The sequence below is a fragment of the Lepus europaeus genome, chromosome 4 (genome assembly GCF_033115175.1).
Source record: "Lepus europaeus isolate LE1 chromosome 4, mLepTim1.pri, whole genome shotgun sequence".
NCBI classification, from domain to species: Eukaryota; Metazoa; Chordata; class Mammalia; order Lagomorpha; family Leporidae; genus Lepus; species Lepus europaeus.
The window spans coordinates 99,345,054-99,366,893 of NC_084830.1; the positions used below are offsets into that span (position 1 = coordinate 99,345,054).

Consider the following 21,840-nt stretch of genomic DNA (forward strand, 5'->3'; position numbering starts at 1 on the left):
TCACGTTCACCTACCTGTCAATCAGGGGGCCCCCTTCCCGGAAGTACCTCCTCTTGCCCAGGACGTGGGGGTGGTACCCCGTGAACACTTCATTTTTCTAAGCTCATAAAAAACCCAGGTGGAACGGAAGCACTTCCTCCCCTCCTCGTGGCCTCTGGACGAGCAGAGCCGGGTAGGAAATTCGCCTGTACTTTCCCTGGCCCACGCTCCCTACATAAAACCCTCATGTGGCTTTGTACACTGCACGCTGCATTTGTGCCTCTGCTAGAATTCTCTCAGTAAAAGGCAAGAGCCTGGGAATATTAACCTAGCCCATCACAGCAGCACCTGGCACAAAGTATGCCTTCAAATGTGAACTTAAACCCGCGACAAGGGAGCCCACACTTCAATTTCACGTTTTGACCACCAGTTTCCGGGATCCGGTGGGGTTGGGAGGGGGGAGGAGCTGGGACCCGATTGGCTGTAAGGAGAGAAAGACACTTTGAAGAACAAGGCTTCTGGCCGTGTCCCAGTCACTGTCTAGCCTGATAACCAGGAACAAAGCCTCCACCGTGGACATCTAGAACACTGGGTGCTTTTGTCACTTTATTCCCAGTAAGACACAGATGGATGCTTCTCACACCAGTAACTTTAAGGACCATGATGTATGGCATGTAGGGGGACACACAAGAGCATGAGGGGGGTACCTCGGTCACCCTCGCTCACATAACAAACAACAGCCAAGCCTCCCCCACCCGCTGCAGCACAAACTGGTATAAAAATATTAAGTGTAAAAATGTTACCAAAAATATATTTAGCAGGAGATGGGGTGAGGTGGGGCACCCTCCAGCTGCCAGAGAGGAGAGTAGGGAGCTTTATTCTCCCTGTTGTCCTGCTGCCAACTCCAGGCACGCATGGGAAGGGAGGCCCAGGTACAAAGGGACTAAGGAAGCGGAGGACAGCAATGGGGCAGCTGGAGGCTCCATGGTTAAGTGGGCTGAACTGATCTCTCTGTCAAAGGCACTGGGGCTATTCTGTTCCAAGACTGAGGCCCAGACACAGAAATCCGGAAGTCGGGAGTCTTGCCGTCAGCTGCCATTTTGAAAGCCATGAGTGAGTGCAGAGGAAGGTGACAACGTAGGGAGATGCCGCCTGTCTCAGCCAGGCAGAGGTCGGTGCACAGGAGCAGAATCCATCACTGGTCCTGAGGAAGTCCTGGCAGGAGTGGAGGGCTGGAGGAACCGAATTTGAGTGGGAAATTCATAAGAATGTTTGTCTGGAGTGGTGGTTTTAGTGGCCATTCATGGGTGCCCACAGACATGAAGATGACAATGTCTACTGTGGGATCCCCTACTCAAACCATCCCCCTGGGCATGCCCAACAGCACTGCCCACTGGGGCATTCTGTAGGCTGCCATCTTGGCTCACCTGAGGTCCAGCACCTGCCAGATTTGTCATCTTGAGCTGCAGGGCCGAATTAGGCAACAAATTGCCCCTTCCGGGAGCCCCTGGCTGCCTAGGGATTGACCTGGCCGAGGGTGGGCTGGAGGAAAGCCCTGTAGCTGCTGAGATCTTGCTGATCACCGGCAGGCCAGCTGGCCTAGAGAGCATGACTGGGGAGCTCTTACCTCGGGGTTCACACAATTTGAGGTCTAGGCAAAGAGGATGCTGGGGAAGATCAGACTGCCCCGGCAGGACCAGAACACTTTAGATTAGAAAACCACAGCACAGCACCCAGGCAGCGTGGATTCCTTTAGTCAAAGCTGCCAGTCATCCAGAGCATAATAAAGCCACTGCCTGGCCACGCACTATTCTCATAAATACATTCAGGTCCATGCAGACCCACCTAACAGGCCACTGCCTTGCTTTGTGCCTCCCCACACAGGGACAGGTGAACAGGCCTCCCAGGGGTCCCATCTCATGAAGACCAAGCCTAACAGGAGACACCCCCAGGGAAAGACTGCAACCTCGGGTGGAAGCTGTCCAACACGACACAGTCCTTGTGCTGGAGGACAGTTCTGCCAAGAGGAGGCTCTTAGAGCAGCCCCAGGTCTTGGCCTTGGCTCAACTGCAGATACACGGCCAGTGGCAGCAGCTCTCCTGCTTCCAACGAACACACAAACACAAAACTAACTCAAGCTTAGAAATTCACTCCTCAGGGACTCAAGCCACAGGCGGCTTGGGTGGTGGGCAGTGGTGGGCAGGACTTGGGAGCTATTGCAGCAGTGCACATGGCCGCCGGGTTTCCTGTGGAATCTGGGGCAGCCCCAGCAGGTGAGCAGGTGGGGCCCGTGGCAAAGGCAGCCCCAAGTGACCTCTTGAAATGCTGCTTCACACCCATCTGAAGGGGACAAAGTGCCAAGTGCTGATCATGTGATAGGAGCTGCCTGCCCACACAGGGGACCTGTGCCCAGCAGAGGCTGAACTTAGAGAACTTGGGCTCTGAAGCTGCTGGAAGCTGCTAGGTCTATGTAGCACCTGGGAGTCCAACCTGATACAATGTCCTCTTTAACAGGGAGCTGAGGGGCGGCACTCAGAGGGGCTTGAAGCTCCCCCAGACTGATGGCCGACAGGTCCTCAGACCAGGAACCTGCCTGCCACTCTGCTCCCTGGAATGCTGCTCCTACACTGCTTCTTCCATCTTCACTGCAGTGTTCTGGCCGGCAGCAGCAGAGGCTCCCCCTTTCCTCGTGGTGGGCAAGGGGAGCGTGCCCCCAGATGCTGTGTGTGTGTGTGTGTGTGTGTGAAGGCACACAGACGTTATTCTGGGAGTTCTGCTACAAGCACCGAAGGATGAAAACAGGTGAAGGAACAGTAACCCACGGGGCTGGTGTTCACTCACAATTCAGGGCATGGGCGCTGGCCCTGCCGAGAATGTCGCCAAGGGTGCTAGCGTTCACCACTGGACCCAGGGAATTCTTCAACACGCGGCTCACCACGGGCAGAATGGGAGACTCCTGAAGTAGTGGATTCCCTCAATGGAGAGGAAATGAACCTTTCAGATGCAAAAGCTGAGTCTCAAAGCTCTCTGCTTCCTCATCACTGTAAAATACAGTGATGGAAGCAAGGCAAGGACCAGGATGCAGCCGTTCAGTATCTGGGGAGGAGCAAACGTGCCCTCTTGCAGGGACACAAAGGACCATGCAGTGAGTGGGTCAGAGCACCTGCAGAACTGGCCTCAGGGGTGGGTCTCAGTTCTTATGTCACCTGCACACTGGGAAATGGCAAGGCACAGAAGTGGAGGGCCTGGATCATCACCCCTGATGCCAAACACACCCCTGACCTCTGTAGCCTAACCAGCTACAGTACAGAGACGGAGGGGAACAGCTGGACAGGCGAAGCCCCTACTTGAGGCATCACCCCAGGTCAGGGTTAAGGGAAGGCCTGCAGGAATGGGGTAGGTTAAGGATTTTGATCCAATTTTACGTCCCAGAGAGAGAGGGAGAGGGAGAGAGATCCCAGGTTCTGATGGTTGCATTTGGGAGTGATGTCCAGAATCATGGACTTCGATCAGAACTTCACCCTGCCCCAGGGCTAACGCAGTGGAGATAAGGAGCCTGATGCTAACAGGAGCTGTCAGAGGAGGGTCACACCCATCAGATGAACTCAACTGTCCCCAGAAGAGGTAAGGAGCCAGTGGACAGATGGATCAGGAAAACTGACAAAAATGGTTTGAAACAGGAATGTGGAAGCAAAAGTTAAATAATTCCCGGGCTGCTGCACGGGCCTGAGGAGTGAGGGTGGGGACAGAGCTTCCATTTAGAAGTAACAATTCCCTTCTGTAGGCTAGGCTGGTACAGTGAATGCTTGTGGGCCATTTTTGTTGTTGTTGTTGTTGTTCCTTGCTTCTCAACCTTAATCTTTACACTTCTATAATTTCTCTTAATAGAATGTAAATCTAATGAGCCAACTCTTATGGTGTTGTTAATGAAGCTCTATTTTGGTTCTGATTCTCAGTAATTCAGACTAATAATCAATAGCACTGCTATTCAATTAAGGCAGTACTACGAAATCAAGAGTGTTTGCTGCTCCTTAAATTCTCAAAGCCCACGAGAGTGCAAAGCTCAGTATAAAAGCCGACCGTGATGTAGGCTTTCCCTGGTTCCCCGTCCTGGGTGCTCCCTCGTTCGTTATTTCATCTCTTCAGGCTCCAGGCTCCTCCACGTCACTTCTCCCCAGTGTGATGTCTCTGATGCTGAATGAGGTTTGCAGTCTGGTTGAAGGCTTTCCCACATTTGCTACATTTATAGGGCTTCTCTCCTGTGTGAATCCTCTGATGCTGGGTGAGGTGTGTGCTCCGGATAAAGGCTTTCCCGCAGGTTTTGCACTTGTAAGGTTTCTCCCTTGTATGGATCCTCTTATGCTGGGTAAGGGCCGAGTGGTCACTGAAGGCTTTTCCACATATATTACAGGCATAAGGCTTTTCCCCGGTGTGAATTCTCTGGTGTTGGGCTAGGGCCGACTGGTCCCGGAAGGCTTTCTCACACAAGCCACATCGGTAAGGCTTCTCTCCAGTGTGGATTTTCCGATGCCGGGCAAAAGATGAATTGTCTCTGAACGCCTTCCCGCATTCACTGCATTTGTAAGGTTTCTCTCCGGTATGAATTCTCTGGTGCTCGGTGAGGGAGGAGTTGACCCTGAAGGCCTTGCCACATGCATTGCATTCAAAGGGCTTCTCCCCGGTGTGAATTCTCTGGTGCTGGAGGAAACTTGTGCTCTGATTGAAGGCTTTGCCACACTCGTTACACTTATAGGGTTTCTCTCCGCTATGAATGTTCTGGTGCTTTGTAAGATGCGCCCGGCACACAAAGGCCTTCTCACAGACGTTACATTTAAAAGGTTTCTCTCCGGTGTGTATCCTGTGGTGGTGGGAAAGATGGATGTTTCGGATGAAAGCTTTGCCGCACAGGTTGCATTCGAAAGGTTTCTCTCCGGTGTGAATTTTCTGATGGTAGGTCAGTGACGAGCTCACCGAGAAGGCCTTGCCACACTCCTTACATTCGTAAGGTTTCTCACCAGTGTGGATCCTCTGGTGGTGGATGAGGTGTGTGCTCTGGTGGAAGGCCTTGCCGCATTCTCTGCATTCATAGCGCTTCTCTTTCGTGTAGGCTTTCTGATGGCTGCTCAGGTTCTCACTGTGAGTTTTCTGGTGCTTGTTAAGGGCTGAGCTCTTGGAGAAGCCCTTCCCACACTCACTGCACTCAAAGGCTTTTTTGCTAGGTTGAAATCCCTGCCTCTGGACAGGAGATGAGCTCAGGGCGCGGCCCTTGCCAGATTCATCGCGACCCTGCTCGCCAGCCCCAGCAGGGGTGTTCTGCTGAGCGAGCGCCACCTGACGTTCCCGGCACTGCCATCCACGGATGCAGCTCCAGTGTCCGCTGCTAGCACCTGGCTCCTTCCCTGCCCATTGATGCAATTCTTCGGGAATGTCTGCTTTCAGAGTAAATTTCTTATTCACAGGCAGAGTCATCCCGTCTGAAAGAAATTAAAAACAAAAATGTTGGTTTTATCCCCAGAGAGAAGAGGGTCCTGTTAAAATGCTAGCAAAGAGGTAACAGCTCTGCAGATTCCCTGACAGGCAAAGGGGAAAGACGGGAACAGAGGACTGTGGCGGGGGCTGATCTAACATTTAACGTACGAGGCAGGAGGGCTCAGGAGCTTGCCAAGGCTCAGCAGTCACAGGCCCGGGTGGGAGTGCTGAATGTAACTGACTTTCTTTATGATCAGAAAGAAATTACCTGACCTCCTAAGACTACAAGCCGGACTGAGATCACAACATGCTAAGTGATAAGGAAAAAAACAGCTATTTCCTGTCCACTCTGGTCATATGATCTTTAAAACAACTGGCATGTGGCCTTTTGAAATCAGAGGCCCACATTTAGTAGGGGGAAAAAAAAACAGTAACTGCTACAACAAGGCATTTTATTTTTGATGGACTCAACTGAGCATTCAGATGACAGTAAAAAGCCACATCGCTTACACCCATCCTACTGCTTGTGACATCCACACATGGAGCATATACTGTGAAGCATAAGCATGAGTGAAAACAGAAAATCAAAAACAGAGCGGTGAGTCTGCCAGGCCGCCCCCAGCAAGTACACCAGAAACGGGCATCTCCACTATGATAAGAGCCACGAAATTGTTTTCTCCCCAGATGGAAATTCCACACTTATTCAACAATGTCCTCACTTGGTTTCAGGAGTGCCTTCATATTAACCTAGTAGAGTTCTGGCTTGCAGGTTAATTTCCCCTTTGCATTTGGGACTATCCACCTTTTCTATGTATGTTTTATTAAAGATTTATTTATGTATTTACTTGAAAGGTAGAGTTACAGAGAGAAAGAAGGAGATCTTCCATCTGTTGGTTCACTTCCCACATGGCTGCAATGGCCCAGGATGGGCCAGGCTGAGACCAGGAGCTCAGACTCCATTCCTGTCTCTCATGTAGGCGCAGGGGCCCAAAGACTTGGGTCATCTTCTGCTGCTTTCTCTGGCACATTAACAGGCAGCTGGATAGGAAGTAGTATAGCCAGGACTCAAACCGAGGGCCGAATGGGATGCTGGTGTTCCAGGTCGCAGCTTAGCCCACTGTGCCACAATGCCGGCCCCACTATCTACCTTTTCATTTACCTCTATTTAAGACTTTGTACTAAGAAATGATTGCTCAGAACTAGGTACTAAATGCAGATGATGCCAAGGTTCGTGTTAAATCCTGATAGAAAAAGCCTTCCTCATCCCTTTCCCACCCACTCCAGGAACTCTTCTAGAAAGAGCTACAATAAAAACACATACCTCTTCACTTACTGGGAAAGAAAGTCACAAACTCTATTAGGCTCAGACTAATATACCCTTGCTCAAAACAAAGAATGATCAAGGTTAAAAACCAGTATTGCCAAACCTTAAAATATTAAGGACTGACTTTTGCTTCTAAACAAAATATAGTAGCCTATGGTAGACTGACATTCCTACAGAAATCAACTAGAAAATTTGAACTGAAAAAAAAAATCTGTCTGAAGGCAGACTTTATAGTCTAAGATCTGGGAGAGCAGAGACACAGGGGTGATCCCAATACTTAGTTGTTTTTTTCCTTGGAGAACTGTTGGTTACTTAAGCTTCCCAGGGCAGTAGACTAAAGTTAAACAGAAACCTGGGATTTTCTATAGTCTTTTGTTGTTATGGAACCCCTTATTGGAGCTCAGGACCTTCCTTGGGGGAAGGGTCACAGGACGCTTGAGGAGGTGTTAGCTGGGACCCTGGCAGAGTTGTAATCTAGCAGTAAAGAAAACAAGAAGTTAGCAAAGCTTCACAAACACCGGGACCCAGCCTCCAGCTCCAGCGGTGCCTGGATGGATTGAGACAGTGCACTTGCACCCTCACTGCCCGCCAGAGGAGAAGGCTGATCTTCCCTGGAGGGGATGCACAATACCCAGAGCACCTGCACTGCTTCACACTTCTCATCAGAGAAGCCAGGAAAGAAAACCAAACCAAACCAAACATCAAAGAACTAGGCGTACTAAGAAACTGAAGGAAGAGAAGAATAAGACATTAAAATAACTGTGATCAATATAGTCAAGAAAACAGTTAAGAATGAGAATTACAACAGAGAATTGGAACAAAAAGTAAAATGGAAACTCTAGAACTGAAAACTACAGTAATTGAAACTATCAACACAATAGCTAGATTAACAGTATATTGCATATAACAGAAGAAAGGTACTAGAAAAATTCAGGCACAGAAGCAGAAAATACCCATGTGTTATAGTCTGAGATGTTTCCCAAAGTTCATGTATTGGAAACTCACTCCCTAAATCCATCTGTTGATGAAATTTAGAGGGGGGGGGCCCTTTGGGAGGTAATAGGAATTAGAGGAGGTCAAGGGGGATTGGGGGCTAAATAATGTCAACAGTGCCTTTGTAAGAGGGAGAAAAGCCTGTAACACATTTGCTGTCTGCTCACACTACCCTCCCCCAAGTGATGATGCAGCACAAAGCACCTCACCACACGCCAAGAAGGCACCAGCTCCATGCTGCTGGATCCAGACTCCAGTACCATGAGCCAAATACATTTATTTTCTTTATAAACTACCCAGTCTGTGATGTAGCAACACAAAACAAAGACCATTTCTAAACTAAGCAATACATTTCTAAATAAATAACTGACAGATCAAAGAAGAAATCCAACAGAAGCTAGAAAATATTTTAAGCTAAATAATACAAATGTGAAGTGGAATTCACAGGCTGCAGCTAAAGCCACATATAGAAAACAATATACATACACATTGATTATCAATCTCAAGAAATTAGAAAAATTATAAGTTAAACAAATGGCAAAAGCAAAGAAATAATAAAACAAATTAATAAAAATTCTAAGACCCTAGCACATAGTATCAACAGCAAGAATGTCAATGAGGGGTCAGTGCCATGGCATAGTGCGTTAAATTGCCATCTGCTGCGCTGGCATTCCACATGGACGCCAGTTCATGTCCCAGCTGCCCCACTGCAGATTCAGCTCCCTGCTAATGTGCCTGAGAAAGCAGTGGAGGATGACCTAAGTGTGTTGCCCCCTGCCACCCACATAGGAGACCTAGAAGAAGCTCCTGGTTCCTGGCTTCAGCCTGATCCAGCCCCTGTTCTTGTGGCCATATGGGGAGTACGTCAGCTCATAGAAGACCTCTCTCTGTCCCTCCCTCTCACTCTGTAACCCTGACTTTCAAATAAGTAAATAAATCTTTATTTAACAAAATGAATGTCGGGGCCGGTGCCGTGGCTCACTTGGTTAATCCTCCACCTGCGGCACTGGCATCCCATATGGGTTCCGGGTTCTAGTTCCGGTTGCTCCTCTTCCAATCTAGTTCTCTGCTGTGGCCCAGGAGGGCAGTGGAGGATGGCCCAAGTGCTTAGGCCCCTGCACCCACATTGGAGACCAGGAAAAAGCACCGGGCTCCTGGCTTCAGATCAGTGCAGCACCAGCCATGTTGGCCATTTGGGGAATGAACCAATGGAAGGAAGACCTTTCGCTCTGTCTCTCTTTCTCATTGTCTATAACTCTACCTGTCAAATAAATAAAAAATAAATAAATAAATAAAATGAATGTCAATGGAGACATCATGACATATTCCACAAAGATATATAAGATAATAAGAACATGGAGAAGAGCTGGCATTTAAGCCACTGTGCTGGTTCGAGTCCCTGCTACTCCACTTTCAATCCAGCTCGCTGCTAATGTGCATGAGGAAAGCAATGGAGGATGGCCCAAGTGCTTGGGCCCCTGCTACCCATGTGGGAGATCCGGAAGAAGCTCCTGACTCCTGGCTTCAGCCTGGCCCAGCTCTGGCCAATGCAGCCACGTGAGGAGTGAACCAGCATATGGAAGATCTCTCTCTCTCCCTCTCTCTCTGTAACTCACTCTCTCTCAAATAAATAAACAAAAACTACACCAAACATTACAGTTAATCATAAAATACTGAAAACATTCCCTGAGATTGGGATGAAATAAGCATTTCCGCTATTTCTATTCAACTCTGTACTAGAAGTCTAACCAATACAAGATAAAGAAGGAAAAACAAATAATTTGAAAGGAAGAAATTAAAATAAAGTCATTGTTCTCAAATGAAATGTATGTATTCAAAGAAAAATGCAAAACACAGACAATCTAAGAGTCCTAACAAGGGAATTTAGTGAAGTTGTCAGATACAAGGTCAATCCAACAGTGTATTTATGAGAGGTCCTCATATAACTCAAGGAAGGAACAATATATGGATTTCAAACCTCTCTTGCACCAAAATAAACTTACATTTTAATCTCATTTTTCCACAAATATTGAAGCCCCTGCATACATACCAGCAACAAATAATAGGAAAATGAAACTTTCCAGGAATAATAATCACACCAAAAAACAAATACTTAGAAGTAAATACAACATAATGAAAGATGTGCAAGAACTGTCTATCTCAAACTACAAAAAATTTCAGAGAAATAAGAAAACTTGAAAAATATGGAGGTATACTATGTTCATGCAATGGAATGCTCTCATTTCCCCCACAGTTAATCTAGGGATTAATATTTGAGTCAGTGTCTGTCAAAATCCCAGCAGGAATTTTGTGGACACTGAATAGCCAATTCTAAAATCCTAAAAGCCAAGAAAAGAAAAAGGTCAGAGGACTTACATCAGCAAGTGTAAGACTCATTGTAACACTAGGGTAATTAAAAACCATTGTATTGGCACAGATTAGGCAAAAAGAATGAAACAGAATAGAGTCTAGAAGCAGACTTGTACACAAAGGGACCAATGGAATAGACTAGAGAACCCAGAATCAGACTCAGGCACATGTAGTCACCTTATGTATGACAAAGATGACAGTGTGGTAGTGGGGAAAGATGGTCTTAAAATGAAAGATCCTGGGTCAGCTGGATACCCATATGGAAAATCAAGTAAAAAATCTTCCATGGGGATTAAAGACCCATATGTGAAGGAAAAAAATAATAAATCTGCTAAAGGAAGACTAAGATCTTGATGGTCTTAGGGTTTTTTTAAGAAAGACACAATACAAGCACTAACCTCACAAGAAAAACAAACAAACAAACAAAAAACACCCTGATGACCTGAACTGTCCTGGGAATTCAGGACCTCTGTTTACCAGTTGACACCATTACCCAGAGAAACATTATTTGCCATACATCTGACAGAGAACTCAAATCTCAACTATGCAATCCTATAAAGCAACCAGAAAAGATGTAACAACTAAATAGAAATCTCGGGAAATATCTACAGATATTTTACAAGTTAGGGTATTTGAAGGATAATAAATAAAAATCAATAAAATAAAATAAAAATAAAAGACGATCAACTTGACCAGTCCATACATCTTCTAGAATGCTGAACAGTTGTTTTAAAATGACAATACTGAGTGCATAAGAGGATATGGAGTCTTCACATTCTGTTCACTGGAATATGACCACTTCAGAAAACAATCTGGCTACATATAGTAAAGACAGATCCATACTCAAGAAAAATGTGACCCTGTGTGTGTATGTGTGTGTGTGTGTGTGTGTTCTCTATAAGTTATACAAGAAATGTTCATAGCAGTACTATTCATAATAGCTCCAGGCTAGAAAGAAAACAAATATCTAACAATAGTAGAACATACAATAGTGATAGATATATATGGCAAACATTGCTACACATAATATGAATGCATCTCTAGCATCACATACTGCTAAAAGAAACCAGACACAAAAGGGCATATACTGTATGATTCTATTTATACAAAATTTTAAAACAGGCAAAACAAATCTTTGACTGTTACCTTTGGGACAAAATCTAAGAGGAGACTGAGGTTATTAAGGCGCTGGTTCACATACAACTTCTTATGGATGCTGATTATACAGATGTGTTCATCCTGTAAAAATTCACTGAGTTGTACATTTGTGATTTACATACTCTTCTGTATTAGGTATTACCTTTAAAAGCCTGGGAGTGGGGACACTGAGCATTTAGTCCAATGATTAAGGCACCAGCATCCCACATTGGAGTTCTTGGGTTTGGTAGCTGGTGCCAGCTCCTGACTCCAGCTTCCTGCTAATGTGCATTCCAGGGGCAGCAGTGACAGCTCAAGTGACTAGGTTCCAGACACCCATATGGGAGGCCTGGATTGAGTTCCAGCTTTGGTCCAGACCCAGTCCCAGCCATTGTGGAAATTTAGGGGAGAAAACCAATGGATGGGTGCTTTCTCTCTATTTGTCTTTCTGCCTCTCGAATAAACAAAAGTTTAAATAGTTTTATATGATGGAGATGGCTTTCAAAAATAATTAACAAACCATCAATTTCGAATTTTCTTTTCTATCAGCTGTTAGATATTCCATTCTATTACAGCCTTTTCTTGATTGTGCTAATAAAAATATCTACAGATAAAAGAATATTTGCTTCCAAATTTAAAATAATTTAAAAATTATTTGAGACACACAGAGAGAGAGAGAGAGAAACCTCCCATCCACAAGCATCCACGAGACCAGGCTGAAACTGGAAACAGGAACTCAACAGCGATCTCCTGCAGGAGTGGCAGGGACCCAACCACTTGAGTCATCAGCTGCTGCCTCCAAGGTATATACCAGTAGAAAGATGAAACCACAAGTGGAGCCAGGACCCCAACCCAGTCACTCTGACACGGGATGCAGGTATCCCAAGAGGCATCTCAACTGCTAGGCCCAATGCCCACCCCAACTTTTGTTCAACTGTTTCATATTTCACAACAACACTCATCCATCACAGTGAGTCTATTCAAGGGGAACTCAAATCATCCCACTGAAAGTTAGCTGAGCTATGAGAAAACTGGACTTAGGAAATACTTGGGAAAATCTTCCTCTACTTCTTTTTTTTTTTTTTTTTTTTTGTTAAAGATGTATTTATTTCTTTGAAAGGCAGAGCTACAGAGAGAGAGAGAGAGAGACACACAGTCAGAGATAATGACAGAATAAGATCTTCCATCCAATGATTCACTCCCCAAATGGCTACAAAGATCTGAAGCTAAGAGTCAAAGCCTCCTCTGAGTCTCCTTCGTGGGTGCAGGGGCCCAAGCACTTGGGTCATCTTTTGCTGCTTTCCCAGGCCATTAGCAGAGAGCTGGATTGGAAGTGAAGCAGCCAGGATTTGAACTGGGGCCCACATGGGATGCCAGTGTCACAGGTGGCGACTCCTCCCCCTCTTTTTTTTTAAAGATTTATTTATAATTGTGGTTTGAAGCAGAGCATTAGTGAATGTTACAAGACCTCTATGCAATGTCATTTAAGAAGCCACACCCAGGGAGGGGCCAAAACCTAAACCAATCTACTTCTGAGTCAACAAATCCTCAGAGGTGGCAGCACCAAGCACACCTGGAAGAGAGAGCAACAGATAGTCAGCAGGACTGGGACCAGTGCTGTGGCATAAAGGGTAAAGCCGCCGCCTGCAGTGCTGGCATCTCATATGGGCACCAGTTCAAGTCCCAGCTGCTCCGCTTCCCATCCCACTCTCTGTTATGGCCTGGGAAAGCAGTGGAAGATTGCCCCAGTTCTTGGGCCCCTGCACCTCTGGCTCCTGGCTTCAGATCGGCCCATCTCAGGTCATTGCAGCCAACTGGGGAATGAACTAGCAGATGGAAGACCTCTCTCTCTCTCTCTCTCTCTGTGCCTACACCTCTCTGTAATTCTGCCTCTCAAATAAATAAATAAATCTTAAAAAAAAACAAGTCAGCAGGTTCAAGATCAGGTTACCATGCCCTTGGGCTTCCCACACAGAAAGGGGGGGGGGTCCCTCTCTCCACTTGCCAAAACATAGGAGGCATCTGCTGTGGACAGAGGGAAACACAGACATCAGGGCAGATGAGCGGGGGAAGAATCGTGCTGAACAGTGAAGCCCAGAGGACTTCAGGCCACCCACTGTCTAACTGCCAGGCAATCAGGGATCACTAGGAGGCTGGGACGCCTCCAGCAAGAAAAGACACAAAATAAACCAACAGAAAACGCAGTGTATGATGGTGGACAAAAACATTTTTGAAAATCAGTATCTTTGGAGAATATTCAGAAAAATGAATGCTCTTGGAAATTGAAAAATGATGAACTCAAATCTCAGTAGAGAACTCCTGCTGTAAACAGTTAGAAAACCGGGCTGGGGTGGGGGGAGGGTGGCAGAGAAACAACAGGTCTTAGGCACAGCACAAATGGCAGCAAGGATGGCGCAAAGGGAAGGGGAACAAGGTGTGTGGATGCCCCGGGTTAGTCCCTGGAGGGAGATTTCAGACCACTGCACAGGATGAGCACAGAACTCCGAGGTCTCAATGAACTCAGGTGGCAGACAGCAGGGTCTGGGGAAGCCAAAAGCAGCTGACATCTGTGGACCACAACCCAAGAGAAGCTGCAGAGAGGCAATTGGAGCTAACAACCATCCCGCAAGCCTGCAGCTGGTCCAGACGACCACTGCTTCTACCAAACACTCAATGAGTAACACCAGTTCTATACACATTTTCCCAGAAAACAAAAGGGGGAACTTCCCAATGCATTTGCTGAGGCTAATAATTCTGTGATACCAGGAACAAATATGTTACAAGGACAGAAAACCTGGATTAATATTCCTCAAGAACACTGGTGTAAAAATCTTGCAAGTTTTCAGAAAGGAAAAAAAAAAGGTCACAGATGATTAAGAACCAGCAACCTGAAGTTGAGAAAACATTTGAGTAATGTCAAAAGTCTGAAGGAAAGGGATTTCCAAGATGGAATGCTATGTAGTCTGAGGATCCCATAGAGTGGCAAGGAGGGAAAAGGCATTTATGGACAAACCAGGTTCCAAAAGTATATTCCCACGCATTCTTGCTTCGGATGCTCTTTGAAGATGTGTGCCCCAGAAGACGAGAAGGAATGGAGAAAGAAGTTCGGGGACACAGCACACAGCCTAGGAAGGACCCAGCCCTTAGGAAGGGGTGACAGCTGGGGCTCCCGATGGAGATGCCTCATGTCTGACATTAGAGCAGATCAGAGGGCTCCAGGAGACAGGAAGACAACTACTAAAGGCTTGAGATGAAACCCGTGATCGGGATAGACTGCCCTGAGAAACGGTGAGCTCTGAGGGATGTCATCATTTGCCACGTGGGTCCCTGGTGACTAGGGTTTAAGAACACCAGCATAAGTCACCTGTCTAACCAAAACCACGCTACACCTGTGCTGGGAGGCCAGGGCGTGGGAAAGGCAATTAGCACTGAGGGGCAGGGGCAGGGAAGGGTTTGTTCAATCCTCATTCTTTCCAGCAAGAAGTCAGTGATAATTTCAAAATCAAGAGATAGTAATACAACCATGTTCCATGCAAATGCTGGAGCAAATATCTCAAGAATCAGCTAACAGAAGAGCAAGTGGTTACTTCTAGAGGGAGGAAAGAGAAAGGGCTCCAAGAAGCCAGCACTGTTCATAGAAAACCTTACAGAGCTTCATTAAATCAAGTAATGAAACAGAAAAAACAAGCAAACCGAATAAGCTCCAGAAAAGTTGAGGGAAAGAACAGTGAAGAGCAAGACATACTGAAAGATAAAACAGGGAGCCGGAGCTGTGGCAGAGCAGGTTAAGCTTCCGCCTGCAGTGCCGGCATCCCATATGGGCGCTGGTTCGAGTCCCGGCTGCTCCACTTCCAATCCAGCTCTCTGCTATGGCCTGAGAAAGCAGTAGAAGATGGCCCAAGTCCTTGGGCCCCTGTACCCACACGTGAGACCCGGAAGAAGCTCCTGGCTCCTGGCTTTGGATTGGCCAAGCTCTGGCTGTTGTGGCCATCTGGGGAGTGAACCAGCAGATGGAAGACTTCTCTCTCTCTCTGTCTCTCCCTCTCTCTCTGTAATTCTTATCTCTCAAATGAATAAATAAATCTTAAAAAAGAAAAAGGTAGGCCGGCGCCATGGCTCAACAAGCTAATCCTCTGTCTTGCGCGCCGGCACACCGGGTTCTAGTCCCGGTTGGGGCACCGGATTCTATCCCAGTTGCCCCTCTTCCAGGCCAGCTCTCTGCTATGGCCCGGGAAGGCAGTGGAGGATGGCCCAAGTCCTTGGGCCCTGCACCCACATGGGAGACCAGGAGAAGCACCTGGCTCCTGGCTTCGGATCAGCGCGGTGCGCCGGCCGCTATCCCAGGGCATAGCAGAGAGTTGGATAGGAAGTAGAGCAGCTGGGTCTCGAACCAGTGCACATATGGGATGCCAGCACTGCAGGCCAGGGCTTTAACCCGCTGTGCCACAGCGCTGGCCCTCGACATTCACTCTTTCATTCAACACACACACAGAGAGAATTGCTGTGCTGACGATACAAGAGGAAACAAGACAGAGCAAAGAGTACATAAACGGCACCCAGAAAACACCAAGTGTCAGATCACGAAGATGTATCTATGTACTCAACAAGGTAAGCTATAGACTGGGAGACGTAGAAATTCCCAAATATATGTTTCGAACTCCTGTGGATGACCAGCAGGTAAACTCTCATAGGACATGGGCAAAGAATAGGAATATGTAAATCACAGAATACAAATATAAAGCATATGAAGGGGCTGGGGCTGTGGTATAGTAGGCTAAGCCTCCACTTGCAGTGCCGGCATCCTGCCAGTTTGTGTCCCGGATGCTCCTCTTCCAAACCAGCACTCTGCTTAGTGGCCTGGGACAGCAGTGGAAGATGGTCAAAGTACTTGGGCCCCTGCACCCATGTGGGAGACCAGAAGAAGCTCCTGGCTACAGCTGTTGTGGCCATTTGGGGAGTGAACCAGTGGATGAAAGATCTCCTCTCTGTCTCTCGCTCTGTGTGTAACTCTGCCTCTCAGACAAATAAATCTTTTTTTAAAAAAAGCATATGAAAAGATGTTTGGCCTCACTAGCAATGAAGGAAATGTACATTGAAGCCACAGTGAGATACCAGTTCTCAGGAATGGAATTAATAGGATTTTTAAAAGTCTGACAGTTCGAAAGTTTGCCAAGGAGGCTGACAGGGACTTGCATCAACTACTGCTGTAATTTGGACCAGCAAGTGGGTGATAATATCTAGGAAAGGTGAAAGAGCACATATCCCTAAACCCAGTATTTCTATACACAGGAGCACACCCAAGGAAACACCCAAAGAAAGCCCAGGAATCTAAGGAAATATGTGCAAGAATATTCAGGCCAGAGCCAGCGTTGTGGCTCAGTGGGTTAAGCTGCCACCTGCAATGCCAGTATCCCATATGGGTGGGTGCCGGTTGGAGTTCCAGTTATTCCGCTTCTGATCCAGCTCCCTGTTATGGCCTGGGAAAGCAGTGGAAGATGGCCTAAGTCCTTGGGTCCCTATACCCACATGGGGGACCCAGAAGAAGTTCCTGGCTCCTGGCTTTGCATCTGTGCAGCTCTGGCTGTTTCGGCTATCTAGGGAGTGAACCAGCAGGTGGAAGACCTCTCTCTCTCTCTCTCTCTCTCTCTCTCTGCCTCTGCATCTCTGTAACTCTGCTTTTCAAATAAATAAATAAATCTTAAAAAAAAAAAAAAACCTATATAGGTAAGAGCAAAACATAAGAAATGTGGCCAGCGCCATGGCTTAACAGGCTAATCCTCCGCCTTGCGGCGCCGGCACACCGGGTTCTAGTCCTGGTCGGGGTGCCGGATTCTGTCCCGGTTGCCCCTCTTCTAGGCCAGCTCTCTGCTGTGGCCAGGGAGTGCAGTGGAGGATGGCCCAAGTGCTTGGGCCCTGCACCCACATGGGAGACCAGGAGAAGCACCTGGCTCCTGCCATCGGAACAGCGCGGTGCGCCGGCAGCAGCGCGCCTACCGCGGCGGCCATTGGAGGGTGAACCAACGGCAAAAAGGAAGACCTTTCTCTCTGTCTCCCTCTACTGACCACTCTGCCTGTAAAAAAAAAAAAAAAAAAAAACATAAGAAATGCTTCCCTAAAAACAGTTTCCCAAGTTTAAGGGAAAAACATGCAGAGGACAAATCGTACAATGTTAAAAATAGAAGTGAATACTATGCATAGTTATAAATTAATACATTTTACAGCTCGAAAAGGCAGTTAAAGCTAAAGCAGAAACTGTAAACTGACATAACAAAAAAAATCTAGACATTTTAATAAATAAGGAAAAATTATAAAAGTTACTGGCAAACCACTCAAATGAAGGGATCAGGTGGTTTTCTTTAAGTCTGCTCAGTGGACGATTTCTGTGTAATTAAAGGTGTTTTGGAGAAGGGCAGCAAATGCCACAATTTAAAAGGTCAGCTGGGTCTCATGCCAGCATTAATATGAAGCCCTACTTGCCACTCAACAATGTTCAATCATTCCAAACCAGTTAACCACATGGGTCACCCTGCCTGATCCGCCTGTTACAAGGACTAAACAGCTCAGCACACACAAATCCCCCACCCTGTCACCCAGCCGTGCTGACCGTAGGCGCTCTCTCCCAGTTCCACCATCAGACAGAGGACAGAAAACCCAAAAGGACTTCTCTCACTGTGCTTAAAAATAAGTGTCTCTTCTAAATCAAAAGTCATTAGTGAGGCAGGCATTGTGGCATAGCCAGGTAAACCTGCTGTCTGTGATGCCGGCATCCCATATGGGCATCAGTTCAAGTCCCGGCTGCTCTACTTCCAATCCAGCTCTCTGCTAATGCACTCGGGAAAGCAGCACAGGATGGCCCAAGTGCTTGGGCCCCTGTACCCACGTGGAGACCAGGAAGAAGCTCCTGGCTCCTGGCTTCAGACTGGCCCAGCCCTGGCCATTGAGGCCACGTGGGGAGTAAACCAGCAGATGGAAGATCTCTCTCTCTCTGTAACTCTGCTTTTCAAATAAATAAAATAAATCTTTAAAAACAAAACCAAACAAAAAAAATAAAACACAAGCTGGCATTGTGGCATAGCAGGTTAGGCACCAGTTCATGTGTCAGCTGAGCAACTTCTGATCCAGCTCTCTGCTAGTGGCCTGCGAAGGCAGCAAATGATGAGCAAAGTGCTTGCGCCCTGCACCCACACAGGAGGCTCTGATGAAGCTCCTGGCTCCTGGCTTCTGCCTGGCCCAGCTCTGGCCATTACAGCCATTTGAGGAGTAAACCAGTAGATGGAAGATTGCTCTCTGTCTCTTCCTCTCTGTTACTCTTTCAACTACATAAACAAATCTTAAAAAAAAAAAAGGCACAAAAAAAACAAACGATAGGGTTTAAAAAAAAGAGAGATGGTTCTCTGAAAATATATACACGTTTACATACATGTGTGTGAGTGAGTGAGTGTGTGTGTGTGTGTGTATATATATATATAAATTTTAACAGGGAATGGGAGAGGATGATAAAACTTAATTTTGAGAATAAAGTAAGACTTCTTTCTATGTCTGTCTGGCTACTGGCTAATGACCTTCATGAACTGGCTCAGAGTCAGCATCTCCCAGCAATCCACAAATAGGATGTGCTACAACCAAGGTGTGGGAAGGGACCTGTGACAGATTGAGCCACGTCTATTTCTCACGTCATCACCTACACCAGCTGAAAAGTCCTTTTTCATCATCATATTCCTCCTATACACGTGTAGTTAGGAACTGGTTTTAATGATGAAAGAATGGGAGATTGAATGATCTAAATAGAAGCTGTCAGTACAGCAGAGTAGCGAGACTGTAGATGAATTTATTTGGCTTAACTTCTTTTTTTTTTTGGTGCAACATTGCTTGCGTACCACAAAATAAAATATTAAAAACCCCTTAGTTTAATTATAATGTACAGAGTACTTAGAATGTTATGAGAGAGGCCGGTGCTGTGGCATAGCAGGTGAAGCCACTGCCTGAGGTGCCAGCATCCCATGTGGGCCAGTTCCAGACCCAGCTGCTCCACTTCCGATACAGCTCTCTGCTATGGCCTGGGAAAGCAATAGGAGATGGCCTAGGCCCTAGGGCCCCTGCATCCTCATGGGAGACCCAGAAGAAGCTCCTGGCTCCTGGCTTCAGATTGGCGCAGCTCCAACCGTTGCAGCCAACTGGGAAGTAAACCAGCGGATAGAGGATCTCTCTCTCTCTCTCTGCCTCTCCTTCTCTCTGTGTGTAACTCTGACTTTCAAATAAATAAATAAATCTTAAAAAAAAAAAAAAAGAATGTTATGGGGCTAAGTTAAGAAAAGCATTTTTTTTGATAACCCAGGTTTGGATTAAGATATTTAAATTCTGTAACAGGTCAGGTCCTAGATATTTCAGGTACAGTTATTTCCTGTAGGCTCTAAGGTCACTAGTTACTATGAGAAATCAGTAACTAAAGGTTTGTGGAAATACTTTATGATCTGCAAAATACCAGCTGCAAGTGAAACTTTACAATGCTTTCAGTAAGGCCCTATGCTTTCTAGAATATCATGGGAAGAGGGAAAGACAGAGCCCTGCCCTTCCCCTATGAGACCCAGTGGGCTCCTCCAGATGCGTGACAATCCAAGTGTCGCGCTCTCAGTCCCACCAGCAACAAAAGACGCCAAGCCCTGTGGGAGGTGTGAGCACCACAACAAGACAGGTGCCACAGCCTGGCAGGGTGCCTGGAAGAAGGGAGAGGACGGTCAGATTCTGGTTGAGTGTTCATCCACGTGGGTGAGCTAACATGGAGGCAGGCGAAGAAACGAGCAACGTTTACCTAGAAGAGAGGCTTCACCGAGCACCTGGAAACAGGCTCCTGAGACCAGGAGCTGCTCTGCCGTGGACACTGCAGGGTCAGATCTGACCAGCAGGACACTCAGGCACGGAAGTGAGGGGGAACCTCTCGGATGACGTGACTGGGGACCCTACTATTCCATGCCAAATGCAGAAAGCAGAGTTATGGAGGAAAGGGTCCTGAGAGGCACGAGCTGCCACAGCAAGTGAGTGCCAGGGTTGAGCAAAGCATGCTGGGACAGAAGTGCCGACAGGGTCCTGAGGGGAACAGGAGATAAAACATGCCCACTTCTCAATGCACAGGCCTGGTGTTTACTGAGCCTCACAGCCCTCGGCCAGCCGGGTTCCTCTTCCTGCCTTCCTGTGTGTGATTCTTACCAAGACAGAAGCTTCCCGAGCCATCCTCTGGGACCCATTCTTCCCCTTTTCCCAGCTGAGAAAATATGTCTGGCTTGGCTCCTAAGAGTCCTGTTTTCGAAGAAAGAAAAAAAAAAAGCACTATATCAGTTCACAACAGAGGCAAATACCACAAGCGGGAGCCAGAGAGACAGCTCGGGCTGACACGATTCGTTCCTACGCCCGTCTCCCTTTCCAAGGGAGCAAGGATTCGACTTCCAGTCACTCAGGCAGAACCTGCTGCACTTGAACTCAAAAGGGGCCTGGGGATGTCACAGAGCAGTGTAGCCTTAGTGACAGCATCCTCGGCTGGCCCGCTGCCAGCCCAGCTTTTGTCTAGCAGCAGTATAAGGGGCCTAGGGAGAACCCCACAAGTGCAGGTCCAGGCTCCTAGGCTCCCCGCCTTACCCAGAGAGACCAGGTGGCTGTAGTTCTCCAGCATCACGTCCCGGTAGAGGGTCCTCTGGGCAGGGCTCAGGCGGCCCCATTCTTCCTGGGTGAAGAGCACAGCCACGTCCTTGAATGTCACCAAGCCCTGCAAAAAGCAACGTTGTTCTCACAGACCAGGGGCTACGCTTCACAGGCTTTCTCTGGGACCACCAGCACACAAGGAGCTGCTGCCCCAGGGGGCTGGCTTTGTACCAGGCTTCTTCCTGCTCTGAAGAGACGTGGATGATGGTGGAGATCTTCACGTTGGCTGCTCAATCAGCCCATCTCCTGCAGGCTGCCCAGTCCTGCTGCCTCCATCCTCATCCAGTATGGCCCCATCCTACTCAGGTCTCCTGACCACTCCTAGGTCACCGGTGAGCTCCCATCAAAGCGCTAGCCCATTTCCTGGTGACTGCTGTCAGGCCCCAGCTGGACTGTTAACTCCAAGAAGGTACATAGGTTTCTACACGCGCCTTGCCTTCCAAGCATCGAGAACATGGCACCTCAGACAGTTACCTGCTGCATAAGGCCATTGGGGCCAACAATGGCCAGCACTGTCGCTCTGTACAGTGGGACCTCGTCCCCCCCGACTGCTACCCAACCCCTGCCCTGAAACTGGGAAACAGTCTCCTGGTACCTGAAAGCTAACACATCGGACTAACTCGTTCTGGTCTTCCCAGCCAGCTCAGCGGCCAAGGGAATGAGTACTCTGAGAAGAGGTGGAAACAGAAGCTCATTATAGAAAGAAAGGGCCTTAGAGAAGGGGCTTTCGAATTATTCCAGATCCCACTTCCACAGCCAGAGTCCAGGTTCCTCAGGTATTCTTCCAATAAGCCTTAGCTTACGGCAGTCTGCATTAGGTTTCTGCTGCCTTCACCCCAAATGTCGGTACACAAGAAACACTTGCCGAAGTGCAG

At 47.4% G+C, this 21,840-nt stretch overlaps 1 protein-coding gene across 2 annotated transcripts in view; it reads right to left on the bottom strand.

Moving 5' to 3' along the window:
• Nucleotides 1-301: 301 nt before the first annotated feature.
• Nucleotides 302-21,840, bottom strand: part of LOC133757759 (zinc finger protein 354B-like) — an 88,612-nt gene continuing 67,073 nt past the window's right edge. Inside the window, exons 3-5 of one of the 2 annotated variants that reach the window (XM_062188535.1) lie at nucleotides 20,903-21,029; nucleotides 20,477-20,566; nucleotides 306-5,453 (exon numbers count right to left, since the gene is read on the bottom strand). In XM_062188535.1, coding sequence (XP_062044519.1) covers nucleotides 4,144-5,453; nucleotides 20,477-20,566; nucleotides 20,903-21,029 — 1,527 coding nt within the window. In that variant the 3' untranslated portion in view covers nucleotides 306-4,143. Of the gene's footprint in view, nucleotides 5,454-20,476; nucleotides 20,567-20,902; nucleotides 21,030-21,840 lie in introns of both variants that reach the window. The other variant, XM_062188537.1, reaches the window with a different exon arrangement.